The sequence below is a fragment of the Macaca thibetana genome, chromosome 2, assembly GCF_024542745.1.
Source record: "Macaca thibetana thibetana isolate TM-01 chromosome 2, ASM2454274v1, whole genome shotgun sequence".
Taxonomy (NCBI): Eukaryota; Metazoa; Chordata; class Mammalia; order Primates; family Cercopithecidae; genus Macaca; species Macaca thibetana.
In genome coordinates, this window is record NC_065579.1 from 90,859,267 (window position 1) to 90,878,213 (window position 18,947).

The 18,947-nt window shown below is 45.7% G+C and overlaps 1 protein-coding gene across 7 annotated transcripts in view; it reads right to left on the minus strand.

Moving 5' to 3' along the window:
• Positions 1 to 3,541: 3,541 nt before the first annotated feature.
• Positions 3,542 to 18,947, minus strand: part of TRANK1 (tetratricopeptide repeat and ankyrin repeat containing 1) — a 123,873-nt gene continuing 108,467 nt past the window's right edge. For all 7 annotated transcript variants that reach the window (XM_050780262.1, XM_050780261.1, XM_050780264.1 and 4 more), the window contains 4 exons: positions 16,026 to 16,171; positions 12,141 to 15,187; positions 10,829 to 10,927; positions 3,542 to 9,559 (listed from right to left, as the gene is read on the minus strand). In XM_050780262.1, the coding sequence (XP_050636219.1) occupies positions 9,459 to 9,559; positions 10,829 to 10,927; positions 12,141 to 15,187; positions 16,026 to 16,171 (3,393 nt within the window). In that variant the 3' untranslated portion in view covers positions 3,542 to 9,458. The remainder of the gene's footprint in view (positions 9,560 to 10,828; positions 10,928 to 12,140; positions 15,188 to 16,025; positions 16,172 to 18,947) is intronic.

An 18,947-nucleotide genomic window follows, 5' to 3' on the forward strand; every position in this document is an offset into this window, starting at 1 on the left:
AAGGATGCAGAGGAGCATCCTTTCCTGCCAGGATATCACCGCCATGGAGCGCACAACACTGGCTCTCAATATTGCTTTGCAAACGCCTGAGTGCAGAGAGGGGGTTCTCTTTTGACCACCTCTTTGGGCCACAAATGTTTTCCCTCTTGAACCTCTCTATTTTGCTGTCTAAAAATTTCTTTGTTGTTTCTTGTGACCACAAACATAATCCAAACTATTTTTAAAAATCTAACTCTTACCAAATACGCAAGGACACCAGCAACAACAATTTGGCACTGAATTTTTGTGTTCGTTTTACAAAGTAAAGAAATAAGTTGAACCATGAAGGTTTCTCTGTGGTTTGAGTTTTCAGTGAGCAAGTGATCTTTGCCATATTTTCATGCCAGCAAATTTAGGTAGAAACCAACCCATGTTCATGGTAGTCAGCCATGCCCCTGAGGAACACATGGATTGTCTCCAATTTTGCACTCTCCCAGACACTCCTGAAGTAGACATTTATTTGGAAACTTGTAGAAATGTTTCTTTAATACAAATTCTTAAAAAGTAGGAATGCTGGTTATATTCATATAATGGAATATTATTCGGCCTTTAAAAGGAAGGAAATTCTGACCCCTGGTACAACATGGATGGGCCTTGAGGACATTGTGCTAAGCGAAATAAACCAGTCACCAAAGGACAAATACCATATGATTCTACTTACATGAGGTCATAGTCAATTCACGGAGACAAAGTAGAAGGGTGGCTTCCAGGGACTGTGGGTAAGGGGAAATGGGACTGGTGTTCAGTGGCTACAGAGTTTCCACTTTGCAAGATGAAAAAGTACTAGAGATCTGTGGCACAACAATGTGAACATACTTAACACTACTGAACTGTATACTTAAAAATGATTAAGATGGTCAACTTTCTGTTATTTGTATTTTACCACAGGCAAAACTAACAATAAAAAAGAGAAAAGGACTGACCAAAACAAAAATTGGGAATGCTGGATCCAAGGGTGAGTCCATTTTCAATTTTAATAGATATTGTTGAAGTGCCCTCAAGAAAAGCTAGACTGATTTTTGTTCTCGTTACAGTGTGTGAGGGACTTCCTTGTCCACTTTTTCTCCATCATGATTTGGTAACAGCGAATGGGAGAGAAAGTGGGGAGAAACTGATACACTTTACTTGAAGTATAACAAAACAATGTTTGTCTGCTCAGCTATGTCCTGATCCTCAAGAGTGGCCACAAAATAAATTGGGTTGCAGCTTTCTGCAGGGTAGGTACAGATATCTGTGATGCCTCCAGAAACTCCAGTTATTCTGGTTCTCTTCCCCCATCCCACTCCCTAACCTTAAAATGATGACTCCAAAAATCACAGACTGGCCTACATAATTCCCTTAAACAGCTGTCCTACAGAATCACTAAAACTTGGGTTAAAAATAGTCTCAGTCTCTAAAAGAAGGCTGGGTCCCTGGAACAAAGCCCTCGTAGAAATGCTCCCACCTCCACAGAGGGAACACAAAAGCTGACCCACGTGGCCCCAGGGCTCCTCATCAAGCCTGACCCTCTCTGCCACCGTGGAGAACAGAGAAGCTGCCTGAAATCTTTTCACATCCTTGGTCCATCGATGAAACAGAAGTCGGAAGGGAGGGAGAATAATGCAATTACAACCAAGCTATGCATTTGTGCCATTATTTCCATTTTATAAATTCCCAAAGGCGCTCAGAGAATTTAAAATGTAAGTAAGGTGTCTGAATTCACAGTCAGTATGAGAAGCCACATTTTAATCTTAGGTCTTGCTCCAGAGATACTGTGATGACAGTACCCTGTTCCCCATTGCAGCCCATCCCCTCAAAATGTCCTATCAGATATTCAGGTCACATCATCTATAAGAGTAAATTCTGAGTCTTAAACAGAGGACATAAAGTTCTGAACAGGGTTAGAATTCTGCAGCACCAGGAGGAAGGCTTCTAAACAACCCATCTCAAGAACGCCTGGTACCTTGCTGATGGCTTCTCCCTCCTCCTTAACGAGCAGAGAAATGCATTTTCCTGGGTGGCGGGTGGGAGTAAGGATCAGCTGTCTGTTGTTGGCAGGCCTGATTTCTCCGCTACCAAAAGGAATTAAAGTCTATCGGGTTACACAGAGTTTTCCAGGGAACTCTTCTTAAGTTTTGCACCATTATGGTGGTGGTTGTGGGAGGGGAAGGTGGTTCCTCAAGCACCCACCTGGGCTTTTGCTCTACAGTTAAAATCTCTGAAGCAGATTTAGAGTGACAAGATCAGGGGAAGCCAGTCTCCATTGTCTAGGAGAGATATTTGTGGCAGAAAGGAGAGCAATTTCCAGCTGAATTGATTTACCATCCTCTGAATCATGAACTTACAGATGACCCGGGACACAGGTTTCTACATGGTATTGTAGACCTGGGACACAGCTACATGGTATTGATCCAGGAACATGTTTAAGGCATCCCAGACGCCAGATTAGGCTGCTGGAGAAGGCCATGGAGAAATTTATTATTTTATTTACTTTATGTGTGTATGAGAGAGGGAGGGAGCATGGGAGAGAGATGTTGGGCATCGAGCAGATTATGATGGTTATGGCTGGAGAATCTCTGAAAGCTGGCTTCTTGTCCTGCAAGGACCCTGAAGGAGAAAAATGCATAAGGAGAAATGACCAAGAAGAGTAGCACAATGTTGTTTCGTTAGCTACATACCATACCCCAGACCTGCAATAAAAGTATACATCCAAGGCCCCCACCAATCATATTTCAGTACCCAGGAGTCCCGTGCCCAAATAGCCCTGAGCCACTGATGTACTGGGCCCAAGCAGAGGCCAAGCATGGCTGGTTGGGGAAGAGGGGGTGCAGCCATGTAATGAGTTTGCATATATGGCTGAAATGTTCACACACATGCCAGGGAGGCTGTTCATGGTATAGGATAAAGCCAAGGGTGGGAAGAGAAGGAGAGGGGAAAGGACACCATGTTCTTATCCCAGACCCCACAAATGTTAGGAATGGGCCTATCCATCTGTAACAGCCAGAAGTGTTGGCTGCCAGTGGCCCAGGGGAACCAGAACCCAGGAGTTCAGTGGAAAGAACCACGTAACATTGGTAAGAGGGACCCACCCCTCCTGCAGGTTGTCCCCGCAAGCAAGTCTCAGCTGCTGGTGAAGGCCTGAACAACTAGGTAGTTGCCAAAGTGCACATGGGATGCAAATGACAAATACTTGGTTCTAGGGGTGGGTTCCAGGATCCCTTCAGGGCACTAGGGTCCTAGGTACTATGGTACTAGGATCCCACTCAGGCCATGAATGAGGTGGACGAAGCCCTTTCTTCCAATGCTGACTGTGTAATACATAGGATCCAGGAGTTCTGCTCTGCCACCTACCTGCTCACTGACCTCAGAACACCCCTCGCTTCACACATATATAAATGAGTAATTCTCATTCTATATTTTGGAGAATTGTTAAGATTGAAAGGTCACAGATGTGACATGCCTAAGAGTACCGGACATGCTGGAAGTCCTTGTTTTGCTGCATAACAAACCACCCCAAAATTCAGTAACTTAAAACAACAATAATTTATTAATTCTCATAATTCTGGGGGTCAGAAATTTAGGCAAGTCGCAGCAGGTGGTTTTCTGTTTCATTTGGCCTTAGCTGGGGTCACTGACTCAGTCGCATCCTGCTGTCACCTAAGCCGAAATGTTCAGGAGGGCCTCACTCACGTGAATGGTGCCTGGGGCTCCTCTGCGTGGCCTCTGCACATGGCTAGCTCTGGCTTCTGCCCAGCCTGTTGGTCTCAGGGTATTCGAATTCTCACATGGCAGCTGGATTACCCCAAAAGTTCCAAGCCTCTCAAAGGCCAGACTTGGAAATGGCACAGTATCACCTCAGCTGCATTCTGTTGGCTGAAGCAAGTCCAGTTGTAGAGGAGAGAGACTCCACCTCTGGATGGGCGAAGTGACATAGAGATGGGAAGGAATTGATAGTGGCCATCCTTGAAATCTACCTATCCCTCAACTTTTTTTCTTTTTGAGACAGGGTCTTGCTCTGTCATCCAGGCTGGAGTACAATGGCGCAATCACGGCTCACTGCAGCCTCCACCTCCTGGGCTCAGGCAATCCTTCAACCTCAGCCTCCCAAGTAGCTGGAACTATAGGCGCATGCCATCACACACAGCTAGTTTTTTTTTGGTGTGTGTGTGTGTGTGTGTGTTTTGATAGATAGGGTCTCACTATGTTGCCCAGGCTAGTTCAACTCTTTGTTCAGTTATGAATTTGCATTTGCTCTCTGTATATTTTCCAACTTTATTTTTTTTTCAAGAAAGTAGCTAGGACTTTAGGCTCTCTTTGTTCAGGGGTGAGGCAGGGGCCAAGGGATGTCATGACCAATAGGGACCTGCCCTTATCCTCATGGCAATACAATGGGGAGGTGAGAAAACTTCAGGGGGTGGCTCAATTGTTCATCTCCAGAGGCCAGACCAGATACTTCACAGCTTCTAGTCTTGCCAAGCTTGACTTGGAGGGAGAAGAATCACCCATCTTCTCAGATACCCTATCAGCTGGGACAGGAACGGGTTAGCAGCAGCCATGATGAACTGAAGGAAAGAGGGGCTCCCTCATTTTCCCCATACCAGATTGGCCTCCTAATACTTCAGAGATCCCAAGGAAGCAGAAAGGCCTAATGACTTAGGCCACATTTCCCACTAAAGCAGGAATACGGTCCAGAGTAGGATTTGAATTAATTTAAATAAAATATGACATTTCTTACATGACTGAGATTCCATGTATTATACTGTTAGACCATTAAACCCCAACATTATCAAAGCCATACTGAAATCAGAAGGAAACAGAGGAAGCTCATATCCAATGCCATTAACATTTACAAATAAAATGGAATGCCTCATATGTGTATATAAGGTGAAACCTGGAAGTTGCTTTGTTGAGATTTGAGATGAGATATTTACAGCCTTGGTCATTTTCTTAGGCCACAGGAGTGATCCTCCTATCCAGGCCTGGACGGCTCTTTCTGAGAGCTCCAGAGTGCTAAGTACAAGCCCTGTCCATCTGCCAGCCTCATCCCTCTCACATCTCTATGAACTGGGAGCCCATCTGGCAGCACTAGACTCAGCCCCTTGGGAGGAGCCCAGAAAAGCCTCTTTAACGTCACTAGAGAGATTAATAGCTGATGCACTCTGGTCGCCAGTGGGAGACCTTGGTGACAACCAGAACCTATTATGAACACTAGTATTTCCTCTTTCCACACTACCTGAGAGCAGGTGCAACATAAGCTTTAAGTCACACAGAGCTCATGGCAGTTGGTGCTGGCCAGGATGTCCAGCATTTTGGGACTCATTTTGGACTACAAGTGACCACTCCAGGGAACCAGAGGCAGGCTCCCCAGGAAAAGGTGAATTACAGCATCTTCGTCCCTAGGTTTGGGAGTAGTGCAGTGGATGACTCTTGTATGTAAACTCCAATGCTCAGGGTAGTGAAGGTTGAGGGTGCTGAAGACAGTAAAACTGGCAACTGTGGGAGCAGTGCACGCTGTGCTGTGCCATCCACTGGGAATGACTCTGGGCAGCTGCTCTGTCCCGTTCTTGAAGGACAGAGGCCAAGCTGCTCCAGGTGGGTGACAGTAGAATGCACACAAGTTTCCCTGCTGGGCCCCACTTTTCTATAGGAAAACACTATTGCCAAAAGATGAGTGAGAGACTGAACAGAATGAGCTCTCTAATGCCCAAGAGCTGGCACACTCTGCACTAGTAGGCAGGAGTGATAGGCTCTGAGAAAGAATTGCTGGCATCTGCTGTTGACCTTGGCGCCTGAGTCCTTAGTGGAAAGGGTGCTAGTTAGAATCAGAAAACCCAGGTCCATGTATCAGCTGTGCCCCAAACCAGCTCTGTGACCCAGGGCAAGTTGTATCATCTGGGCCTCAGTTTCCCCACCAGTGATTTGGTAAAGTACTGAGGTGCTAGCACAGACCTTAGGATGCTGCTAGCTCCTGTGTCAGTTTGTTCTTCCTGGAAGACTGGACTCTTGTTGCAGAGAGAATGTGAGGAGAACAAGAGCTCTTGGTTAATCAGGTAGGGGGGTGTGTGTGTGTGTGTATAGAGAGAGAATGTGAGGAGAACAAGAGGTCTTGGCTAATCAGGCCAAAGGGTGAGTGTGTGTGTGTGTGTGTGTGTGTGTGTTGGTGGAAGGAGGGAACAGTCACCAGAGGTTTATAGGGCCCTCTCCCTTTCCCCAGCAGGCCTCAAAGAACCCAAACAGCATTCTGAATGCTTAACACTGATTGCAAGGAACTGAAGTAAATGTCTAAGGCACTTAGAAAAACAGTTACTTCATCATGATGGGTTTTTAGAAAATGAACTATCCCTGAAGATTCACTTCCTTGACTGGGAAGATAGACAGGAGGTACATAGGTGCTTATCCAGTGGCTGGATACATGGGGTGCTTGTGAGGCAAGCTAGTGGGATATCATGACAAAGCCCCAACTTGGGGGAACCCTCTGTGCAGAAAATGTCCCAGCAGGCCTAACTGCTGCCCTTTGAAGGGTCTGCTTACTGAGTCTTGGAACTTGGATTTCAGGATGGCTCCCAATACCCCTAGAACTGATCCACGTGGCTCACAGTGCCTAAGCGGTTTGTATAAACAATGTGGTTTATGCTGAACGCTACTTTCCTTCTGAGACTCTGGAACTTTGGTATATGCTAGGCAGAAGATACCCATATGACCAGCTGCTAGTAGAAACCCTGAGCTCTGAGTCTCTGATGAGCTCCCCAGATTGGCATATTTCACACAGCAAGTTGTCACAACTCATTGCTGGGAAATGAAGCCTATTCTGTGTGACTCTGGAAAGGAGCCCTGGAAGCTTACGCCTGGTATCCCCTACACTTGGCTCCATGGGCCTTTCCCTTTGCCAGTTGTGCTTAGTATGACTTTGCTATAATCAATCAGAGCCATGACTCTGACTACATGCTGAGTCCTGTGAGCCCTCTTAATGAATTACGAAGACTAAGAGTGGTGATCTTGGGGGACCCCAGATACACATCCCCCATCCTGGACTTCCAGGCAAGTCCAAGACACCAAAGCCACTGCTACTGAACTGGGCCCAGGATTCTGGTCATTAAGGGAAGTTACTGACTCTTCTGCTGAATTCCATTCTTCTCTCCTAACCTCCACACCCCCACTCTAAGGAGCTTTATGAGTTGAGGAGTCAGATTTTTGGGGGTGGATCTCTCAGGTAGTTCTACTGGACAGTGCTAATAAAGATATGACAGCGAGATCACCTGTCCCATTTTGAGCCTCTTTAATCTTAAAGGGTAAGATCAGATGCTTTGCTTGCTAAGACTCAGTTGTCCTGCTCACCTGATGCAAGCAAACACAGGCATCACAGCACCAAGACTGGAGAATACTCAAAACCATGGCAACAGCTTATAGAACCACTCTGGATCAGGCAGGAAGGGACCTTAGACCACTTTCCCAAAAGGGGAAACTGAGGCCCAGCTGGCTTATGTAAATGCATTTACCACCCATGCAATACACATGTCTATCACCACTCTTTTCTCACATTTCCATATCTCTCCTACACTAGATCATGAGGCTCCTACATAATGCAGCATGAAGGTGCTCCGGGTTGAATAGACCTGATTCACCTGGCATTACACAGCTCGTTAGGAACAGGAGAGGAGTTTTATTCCAGGTCTCCTGCCTTCCAGGGCAATGTTCCTTGTTGGGAAAGCCCCAGTACATGGTACAGACAAAACTCCTTACTGCCCAATCCGTGCATGCTTGGGAGCATCCAGATTGGAAAGAATGTGCACGAGGCAGGCCCTTGAGAACACCAACCAGCTGGGAGTCCTGGACTAGGCTTTTTCTGTGTCCCTTGATTTCTGAATCTCTGAAGGCAGAGAAAGCTTCTGTCCTAGCCAGCATCAATCAGCTGACCAGGGGGAACAAGCTCCAAGACTTACCCCCTTACTCTGAGTAGAGACTGGAAATAAAACAGCAGCATGTAAGAGAAATGCTTTAACTTTATAAAAAAAATGTGATAATACAGCAAGATATTATTGGGGTTTTCTTTTTTTCTGTCAAGTAAGAAAAAAAAATACCTGGAATAAAAATTAGAAACATAATCTAAGAAAAATTGGAAACAAGCATTTCAAGGAAACAATTTGGAAAGACAAGGAAGAGGAAACAATGAGCAGCATGAGCAGCGAAAGCAGCAACATGGGGGGAAAGCTGGCTCTGCTGTGAGGACAGAACAATCAAAGACCAACGTGCACCTGGCCTTCCACACCAGGCTGAGCTGAGGGGTGGGGTAAGGGTGGGCAGTAACCATCAGAGAGGCATAAAGGCTTCCCAGGTGGGACCACGCTGATGGCCGCTGGCTCACTGTGCAGAGAGGGTAGGCAATGGTCTCCTGCAAACAGGCCCAGATCCGCCCTCTAATAAGGCCTGCCAGCCATGTGGCAGTGACGGATTTGGCTTAGCTGGCTTCCTCCTCTGTCCACTTGCTCCAGCCTGAAGCTCTGCAGGTCACTGTCCCACAGTGATGAGCTCAGCAAGCAGAAACTCATCAGAACGTCAACCTAAGCTAGGGTAGCAAACTTGCCAGGGAGAACCAAAAACACTAGATGTACAGGGCTGTGTACAAAACACTTTTTGGAATGTCTGCACCATAGCCAAGGCAGAGTTAGGACCACTTTGGAGAGGCAGCTGGAAATGCTCCCAGCAACATTCCCCAGCCTTTCCCTCTAGGGAAGGGACATCCGAAGAACACTGGGTGAATTCTTGACTACATTCTGAGGTAGTCTAACTGTGACTTGGCACAGGTAGCTAAGAATGATCACAAAAAACAGAGGGAGGGAAGGCAGAAAAGTTGCCACAGAGAGAAAAGGCTAACACCTCTAACAGAAGAAACTACACTACAAGTGGGCCCAGAGATGACCAGAATGTGTCCTGGGCTCGGGATGGCCAGTGACAGAGCCCACCCCTGGGCACATACAGCTCTCAGAGCACACTTGATGCTGCAGCAGTGTGGCAGGAGATGAGGGAATCCACAGGGAGATTTCCTGGCCCAGAGCAGCAGCAACTGAGGTTAGGAAAGTCTTGTCTTAACACCTAGTCCTCTGCTACCAACTCATGTCATGATGGGGATGAGCCAGGCACCCCAGGGACCATGCAGTGAGGAGTCCCAACATTCCCTTCAACTACAACTCCTCTACCTGAACTTGCTTGTGGGGGGAACTAATACTGCTAGACTCTACTTGGAAACACTTTAGAGGTGAGGGAGCAACCAGATCCTAAGCCACTGAAAGAGAAGTAATGAGAACAAAAAGCAATGATGTTATTAGACTCCCCTACTTTTTAAAATGCTAAGTCACATTGTTTTTGTCCTCTGCCACAGCACTCAGAATTCTAAGTCAGAATGGAATGTTCTGAAGGATGAGGAGGCAGCAGCTGTACGGACATTAGTATTTTCTCTGCTTTCCACATTTCCGAGAACGCCTTCTAGGACGAAGCTCACCAAAGTCTTCAACTTCATTTTCATAATCATCTTCCTGAACAACACCTGTGAAAGAAAGGAAAGGAGAGGACAGAGGAGGGGAGGAGAGGGGAGGAGAGGGGAGGGGGGAGGGGAGGGGGAAGGGGGAAGGGGAGGGGAGGGGGGAGAGGAGAGGAGAGGAGAGGAGAGGAGAGGAGAGGAGAGGAGAGGAGAGGAGAGGAGAGGAGAGGAGAGGAGAGGAGAGGAGAGGAGAGGAGAGGGAGGGCAGAATGGTGATTTTTTTCCCAATCCACTGTAAAATATAGCATCCTAGTAAAACCTAGTGTGTCTGTAATCATTGGTTTAAATTAATGAAATAAAGCTTTCTGCCAGGGTGCCAGAGAAAGAAAGATTTCCTTTGAGTACTGATGTTGCTTCCCAAAAAGAGTCAAAGTAAACACCCTTCTCCAGAATTAAGTTCCTTTATGGGCTGGTTCCTCTGGCCCTATTTTGGAGGCCTTTTAAATAACAAAAAAATCAAGCAAAACATAAACTCAACCATACACTTGAGTTGGTATACCAATTCTCTTCCTTTTGAAATACATATCACAAAAACCAAGACCCCAGAAGGGACTAAATGCTAAAGATTTTTTATTGGCACAGACATTTGTGCCAAGTCCCTTCAAGTTTTCCCCACCTCTGGGGTCTGGATTTTCCAGGGGCATCTGCGTTTGATGAAATACTCAGAGCAAGAAGGAATGTGGTCCTGTGGCTGGAATGGGCAAAAGGAAAGACATTCTGGATCACATATAACTTGGCAAGATCATTCTGACTGCCAGGAGAGAAAGCGCTTCATTCTACACAAACTTTTAACCCTCTGTAGGAAGAAGCACTTAAGTTTCCCCAGTGATTTTGTTTGTTTTATTCAGAAGTATATTCCCAGGCCCAGAACAACACTAATATATACTAGAAACTCAATAACTATCCACTGACTTAAATGACTGATTGACACAGGAAAACAGTTCTCAAGGGATAGCTTCACAATGCTTTGTCCATCCTTGGTAGTCACTGTATTGAGTATGTGCAGTGACTGAGCACTATCAGTACAGCTCATGAGCAGCAAGAGGTGTATGGCAACTAACACATGCCCAGAATAATGGGGCCCTCATAGTCAGATAGGAAAACGCAGATATTATGTTGCTAGTAATTTGCATCCTGGAGGTGATGCTCCTAAACAGTGAGAGTCCACTATTGACATCGCTGGGCTGCCCCACTTCAGATTTCCCCCGGGAGCCAGTAGTAATAAGAACCACAGAACCCAAAGTGTTACCTGTCCCCAGAATCAAGACTCCTTACCTTCCTTCTTTAAGCGGGCCTCTGTTTTCATCAACCAGTCTCGTGCATCCCTGACTGACAGGATCAGAATGTTGACCAGCCGAGTCATCGCCTCCTCCGCTACAGAAACCATAGAACAGGGCGCTGAGTAAAGATGCCATTGCAGGGACTAGAATACCAATTACTAGACCCAAAGCCTCCACGTCCCAAGAGCTGGTCTCTATGTTTTCCCTGAAAAGAGCCCTCCTTATGGGGTAAGGGACCCAAAGCTGCCTTCTGTAGCTACAAGTATAAGCTATACAACTAAAGGCTAGCCTGACATCATTACTGTGTGTCTATAGAGACTGCCACAATTGCAAACCTTTCTAAGACACTTGTATTCAAAATGTCATTAAACCTTAAACTGAAAAGAGTATCTGAATTATGGAATGTTTTAAAATATGCAGTTTCACTAAGTTTATACATAACTTCTACTCAGTGTTGAAAGGAAGTAGCTAGTAAGAAAGTGAGGGAACTGTAATCCCAGCACCTTGGGAGGCCAAGGCAGGGAGATTACCTGGGGTCAGGAGTTTGAGACCAGCCTGGCCAACATGGTGAAACCCTGTCTTTCCTAAAAATACAAAAATTAGCTGTGCATGGTGATGGGCACCTGTAATCCTAGCTACTTGGGAGGCTGAGGCAGAAGAATTGTTTGAATGCAGGAAGCAGAGGTTGCAGTGAGCTGAGATCATGCCACTGCACTCCAGCCTGGGCAACGCAGTGAGACTCTGTCTCCTTTTAAAAAAAAAAAAAGCCAGGGGAAATCTGATTCTAAAATGACATAAGAATTCTATTAAAGGCTCACACTGGGTAGGACTTAAGGACCCTCCTAAAAGGAAGAGACCAGCTAGACCAGCTACACACTTCCAGATCTTAATCAGGGGATGAATGGGTCAAGAGAACCTTAAAGAGTTTTCTCAACACTTTAAACATTCTCTCTGTATCTTCTCCATAGAAGATTATTCTGGCAAGAGTCATTCTGACTGCCAGGAGAGAAAGCACTTCATTCTACACAAGCTTTTAACCCTCTGTAGGAAGAGGCATGCAAATTTCTGGAGTACCTGGGGAAACCCTCCCAAGTCAAGGATAATGACAAACTTTTAACTGGGGGAGGGGTAATCCAAACAATGAGGTTTGCTGTAACTTGAGAACATATATTCCTCATGTGTATTTCTTCTAAGGCCAAGATTCCACCATCCTCAAGTCAGAAGCCACTACAAGGAACTTAACCCTGAGAAATGTTCTCAGAGCCCAGGTCTCACCCCACCTGGGCCCTGTCTCTGCAGACCCTTACCGCCAGCCCAGGCCTTCCTCCTGTAGAGGTCCTCCACCATATCCGAAACCCTCTTGATGTGCTCCTGAACCTTTTGCAGCATGTGACTGTGCTCCTTGGAGCCCACGTGACTGTGGATCCATACACTTTGCTCAATGTCCTGCACCACCAGCTTTCCTTCATCAATGGCCGGGTCCACCTTCTCGTGGAAAAATTCTGAGTATTTCTGGTAGGCCACTTGCTGCCTCTGGTGGTGTTCTAGATGGATGTGCTGCTCGTAAGACTCACTATTCCTCTCCTGACACTCCTCCCTTTCCAACTCAGCCCTGGAAAGGACAGCCACCTCAGAAGCTGCCCCCTCAAATGCTTTGCTGGGGCTGAAATAGTTCTCTGGGTCACGGGTAAACTTCACTCCACATAGGTCACACTGGGTCCTGTCCACATCCGCCTTTTTGAAGTTCCCAGCCCTGGGCTCCCTGGCCTCCTCCCTGACACGCTCCATCTGGGTGCCCACTCTTCTCCTCCAACTGATGCACAGAGACACCACCAGGCATGCCCTTCTCAACTTCCGCTGTATGGAGGCCTTCCGTTGCTTTTGGGAAAGGATGGTGGCCAGCACATGGTCTCGGTCTTCTAATGCCAGTTCATCCATCTCATCCTGGCCAAATTCACACTCGGGTTCAGCAAAGTAGTCCACAGGGTCCAAACAGAGCAGGCGGTTTAGTCTGACCTCCTCATAATAGAGGCCACGGACTATGGACCCTTTGGTGTGTACAGGGTCCCACCGCCAGTCACAGTCCATTAGGTACTCTTCATCCCGCTCAAAGAGCAGGTCCTGCAGCGCCTCAGCCACAGACTTCACATTGACTGCCACCAACACCCGCTTCACCACCTTCAGGAGCCTCTCGGGAACCTGGCCAGGGCAGTCCATGCTCATGAGCTGCAGTCTTGACTCGATCTCCCGGAAGTGGCGGTACAGGAGAGGCTTGCAGTAGGGCTGCAGGACCTCCTCAGCATTCACCAGCATCACCAAGCACAGCACCAGTGTCCGCTCAGCCTCACCCGAGACCACATAGTCTATTTCACTGAAGGCATCAAGCAGGACATTGAAGTTCACATTCTCATAGCCACATAGCACCTTGGCGAGGTAGGAGAGATGGAACCGGAAATCCTGAATGGCTCTTGTCACATCCTTGGGTTTGTATTCCTGAATGATGGAGAATACATCCCCAAGCTCCTTGTCCTTCTTGCTAAACAGAAACTCCCAGTAGTGCAAGAGTGCAATGTAGCTCTTGGGGAGGCACAGAATGACATTCTTCCAGAGGCGGGCCAGCACCACCCCACAGTGGATGAACTGGAACTCCAGGAGGGCCACTGTGTTTCCAATGCTGGGGATGAGTGGTTCTTTGCACCTCTTGATGAGGACATTCATGAAACGGAAAAAGAGCCTCTTGTAGTCTTCTGGGTTCCTGTACACGTAGAATTGATCAATGCAATTCTCCAGCAGCCGGATGAAGCACAAGTGGGTCTTGTCCATATTCTCATCATCCCTGTTGGGTGCCAGCATGCCAAATTTCCCTTCTATTCCTTTTATTCTGCTGCCTCTCCCCCTGCCCCTTTCATCCTTTTCAGACTCTAGAGCTTTGAGTTCCCTGTTGTAGTTGTCCTCCTCCTGGTGGAGCAGCTTTTCAAACTCCTCCGGGTAGTTGGAAGAGAGAAGGGAAGCTTGCATGGCACTCAGCCACAGGTCTGTGGATTCCCGGCGGTTGCGTGCGCTTTCGTTTTCAAACAGAAAGTGGATATACTCTTTTAAAGCAAATCTGTAGAACCGGAAAGATTTGTAATTTGGTTTGAGGATTTCTTTGCATGCCATGGGGTTTTCTGACAAAACTCTCTGATGGAAATGCTTAGGGAATAGGACATCCAGAATGGACTTGCAAAGGCCATACATATCTGTAGACAAAATGTAATCAATTTCTTTAAGCTCTTCTGCTAAGATTTTAGGGAATACTTTTTTGGCTTCCAAAAGCAACCCGTTGATTGCCACCAAGTTCATTTTCAACTGAACTAAACACTTGGCTTCACAACGCCGCAGAGGCCTGTGAAAATGTTCACAGTTTTCATCCTCGCATTTTAAGCCTACAATAAACCTCATGCAGACTCCTCGGTAGGTCTTCCCAAGTAGGCTTCGTGTGATCTGACACAGCCTGCCCAAAAGGTGTTTGTTTAGGGCTAATTTCACTTGATCAGTCATTATCAAAAAATGGTCTTTTGTCTTCTTCTCTCTCAAGTTCAAATCCAGGTCAAAAATTATTCTTAATATGGGCCCAGGGTCGTTCTGAGCTATCTGGCAATACTTGGCATCCACCTGGGAAATCCCAAAAAACTCAAAGCAAGATTTCACCATTTCCTTCTCAGCATTGTTGGTCACTCTTTTGAGAGCCCTGACCAGACTGAGGAGGATTTCCAAGCCCCCTGGAGCCAGGCCCAGAATCTTCTCAGGCTCGGCCTCACTCTGGCTGGCTGCTTCGTAGAGTGCTTCCACCACTCCAGCTGAGTGGTTGAGCGTGTCAAACTTGAAGAAGGCATCTCTGAGCTTCTGAAAGTCTCTCAGGATTACCCCTTGCAGAAAGTGGGCCTCAGCAATGCCAGACAATTGGCCAGTTTGATAGCAGAGATCTAGTGCTTCTCTCAGAATGTCCTTGGTGTGTTCTATGTCAGAATCCCTGGCCACATTGAGGCGGGCAGCCCCCAGCAGACATGAGGCCTGGAAGTCCTTGTCAGCAGTGAGCCTGGCAGCTTCCAGGAGGCAGCCATGTTGCTTCATCAGCAGGGCAGCCTCTTCTCTCCTACCTTCCCTGTTCAGCAGGTCTGCAGCCTCTGCTAAGCGTTTCCGAGACTTCAAGAACACCAGCTGGTCTTCTATGTCTAGCTTTGAGAGGACAGCCATCATTTCCTTCATCTTATTTGCACTCAGATACTTTGCTGCAGCTTCCAAGTAAAACTGACTGGCAGAATAGGAGAGCTTGGAAATGGGAAGGGTCTTGTTCTTTAGCATTTCTTCATACCTGCAAAGACAAAGGACGCAAATGTCAACTTGGCATCACCCAATCAATAGAAAATTTCCTCCAAAATACAGCACAGAGCAACTTAAATAAAACTCCCACATGTAGATAAAACTCCCACATGTAAATAAAACCTAAACTTGTCAAGCATTCAAGTATTTTTACAAAGGCCTTATTTTACACTGTTACCGGTATAATAATAATGAATAAATTCCTTATGCTTCAATCAGGAATTGGTGTGCTTAGTTAATGAAACATAGTAGAGGTGTAACTCAAACAAGTGGGAGTGAAATCAGAAAGTCAATCTATAGGGCAAATGTTATGCATAGTCTAAATTATCCTTGAACAACATCTCTTTGGTTCTCATAAAAGCATCAAAATCATCTGAGTCTACAACTCTGTTCAGTTTGATAAAATGGGGGCTGCACATGCATCAGCAATTACACCAGTCTTCCTCTTATTACCCAACTTGTGATTCTTTTCTTTTAGCAGGTGTGCCTTAGTTGGGTTCCTGTGAAATTAATGAAGCTCTGAAGGATTCCCCTTTATTCTGCTGAGGGGAGTCAGAATATGTCATTATATACACACTCATAACATACTCCCATCCTCCTCAGCCCCCTTTCTTTGTGACACTGAGTCAAAGCTTATAAAGAGACTGGAAAACACAGAGTCCTGCTCTCAAAGAGCTGCTGACCCAGCACCGAGGCCACCACTTAAGTGGAAAGAGAGCAATGTGGTCAAGCCATGTCAGAAGCAGCAGTATAGCACCACCCAGAGCAGGCTGCCCCCAGAGAGAAGTGGGAGGAAGGGAGGGAGAAAGGGAGAGAATAAAACCACCTACTTTTCCACTGCAATAGCAGCTTCTTCAAAAAGCTCCTCTTGGCAGTACATTTTGAGTGCTAGATCAAATTCCTGAATCTGCTCAAAGCATCTGAAAGCATCTTTGTAGCACTGGCTTCGCTTATAGAAATAGGCAGCATCTCTTATCTAGGATGGAGTAAAATTTTACTTTTATTTAGAGTATTCATAATTAACTTTCTAATCTTAAACCAATACCACAAATAATAAAGAGGATAGTCATATGTCTGCTTTTTGTTAGAATCCAGTTAAAAACCCTATAACATAGATAATATTAGGAAAACCAATTATTGGAAGGGAGAAAAAATAAAGTTAAATCCCAACCTCACACCAAACACAAAGGTAAGCCCCAGGTAGATTAAAGATCTAAATGTGGAAACTATTGTGGGAAAATGTGTGAGAATATCTTTGTGACTTTGAGGTCACACTCAAGTGGAAGGAGTCTTCATGTGACTCCCAAAAAAAACATAATCAACAAAACCCAAAACACAAATTTCAGGAGAAAAACTGACAGATCAAACTAATCCATCAAAACCACTCAACAAAAGACACATGAAATAAGCTAAATTAAAAAAATAAATAAATAACACCTAGATCAGTACTGTCCAATAGAAGTTTTTGTGAAGATGAAAATGTATTGTTTCTTTGCTATCCAATCTAACCACTAGTCAGATCTGAATATTGAGTCTTTAAATGTGCGTAATGCAACCAAGGAACTGAATTTTTAATTTAATTTAATTTAAATTATTTTAAAGTTAAAGAGTCACACGTGGCTAATGGCTACTGTACTAGACTGGGCCTGTCTAGACAAAAAGAATTCTTGCAACCACAAGAAAAAGACTTTCCTTGAGACACAACAGAAAGCTAGGCAAAGGATATAAACTGGCAGTTTGCAGTGGGGTAAACTTGAAAGACTAACAAACAAATAAAAATGCTCAACTTTACTGACAATCAGAAGAATACAAATGAAAGCCAAGGTGAAATACATCCACCAGGTTTGAAAAATGAGAAAATCACAATCTGCTGACTGTGGTCAAGAATGTGGGGAATGCAGAACCCTCATGCACAAAGTGGAATGGCTATCCCAGAAAGCGAAGGGACTGCACTTAGTGAAGTGAAACATGTGCATACCCTAGGCCAGCAAGCCTGCTTCTGGCAACACATCCTGAAAAAGTATCTCACAGAACCCTAAGAAGACATACTGTGCCAAGGTGCTGTGTGTGGGAGCCAGGAGCCAGTGGCAACCTGGACGTGCATCACTAGGGAAATGAATTCGTCAATGTAGTGGATGTACTCAGGAATACATGACTGTCAGAAGTATGGCCAGATCTAACACTACATAGCAAGTGATGGAAAAGGTAAAACACAGAGCAAGATGTCTTCTAGATAAGTCTAAAGTATGTATGTATAGAAGACACCACTATTCATTCTTCAATAATGCATGCATTTGAGCACATACATAAAATATATTAGAATGACTACTAATGAGAAAAGAATGGCAATGGAGACTGGCTGTGAAGAAGAGGATGAATGAAATAAAATTCAATGACTGGACCCCATACCCACCAATGGTGGGCTTGCCATGAACAGAAGTGTCTACTAGACTCTTCTTCCTATCACAGTTCCCATCCAGTTCACCAGCTAATCCTGTCTGCTCGGTTTCCCTAACATTTCCCAGATGTGCCATCATCCCACCACCTCCACTACCACCATGGCAGTCCAGGCCCTATCATTTCAGCCTAAGCTGATGCTAGACTCTAACTGGCCTTTCTGCTTCAGCTCTTGCTGCCCTATAGACCTCTTCACAGAGCATCCAGATAATTAGCTTCATGTCACTCTTCCCAGCAAAGTCTTCCACTGGCTTCCCATCATGCTTGAACAAAGCCCAGTCCTTGCCACAGTCACCAAGGCCCTACTGATCTGGCCTTGCCACTTTCTCTTACTCATTTACCATTGCTTGTGGTCATCTCACCCAAATTGACTGGCAAGATTCAAATCAACCAACTTGGCAGCAGCCTTCTTCTGGATCCTCAGGCCACATCACCTCCCTTTTCCCAGTCCCCAGACACATTCTACCCATGGTAAGAAATGTTTATCCAGGTGCCAAGAGAGTGAAAGCTTTCCTTTCAGGGATTCCTGTGCCTTGCCTGCTTCTTGCCTCTAGAGAGTAGCGTTGTATCCCTGTTCCATTCCCATCTCCCACATCCTAAGAAGTCACATCCCATAATAAACATGGAACAGGGTAGGCAGCATCTGGAGGGCCTTGTCCTCTTCTTCGCACTGACTTGGGGCCAAACTTCAAACTTCCCAGTAGGTGCCACTCCTACCCCTCTCAATGCCCAGGGTGCTCTGAGAATACCAAGAGTCACCATATTTCACATACAGACAAGGAAACCCCCTTTCCTACTGAAGGATAGTAACACCCTATAGGGGAAAACGCAACGGCTCACAGCTCCTTAAGCACAGTTTCTCCAACTATCTGTGGGAAGGGACCAAATCATTTTAAATTTCTAATCCATCACAGTTGATACATTAAAAAATGAATTGATGGGAAAATTATCACCACTTGGATGTCAAAGCAATGCCAAATGGCAATTAAAAAAACTCTAACTGCTTACTTTTATCTTTTTTGTTAATCTTGCTGCAGACAAATAATAGTTTGTGGCCTGCTGACCACTCTGTGAGTAGCTGTGTTCCAGACAAGCAGCTCTGTCCAACAGAGCTTTCTGCAATGACGGAAGTTAACAATGCGCACTTGCAATGTGGCTAGTAAGATTGAGGATGTGAATTTTTAATATTATTGTATTTTAATTAATTTAAATTGTAAATTAAATAGCCACATGTGACTGCTGAATTAGACAGTGCAGATCTAGAGTGATTACTAGGAACACACTCAAGGAACCTC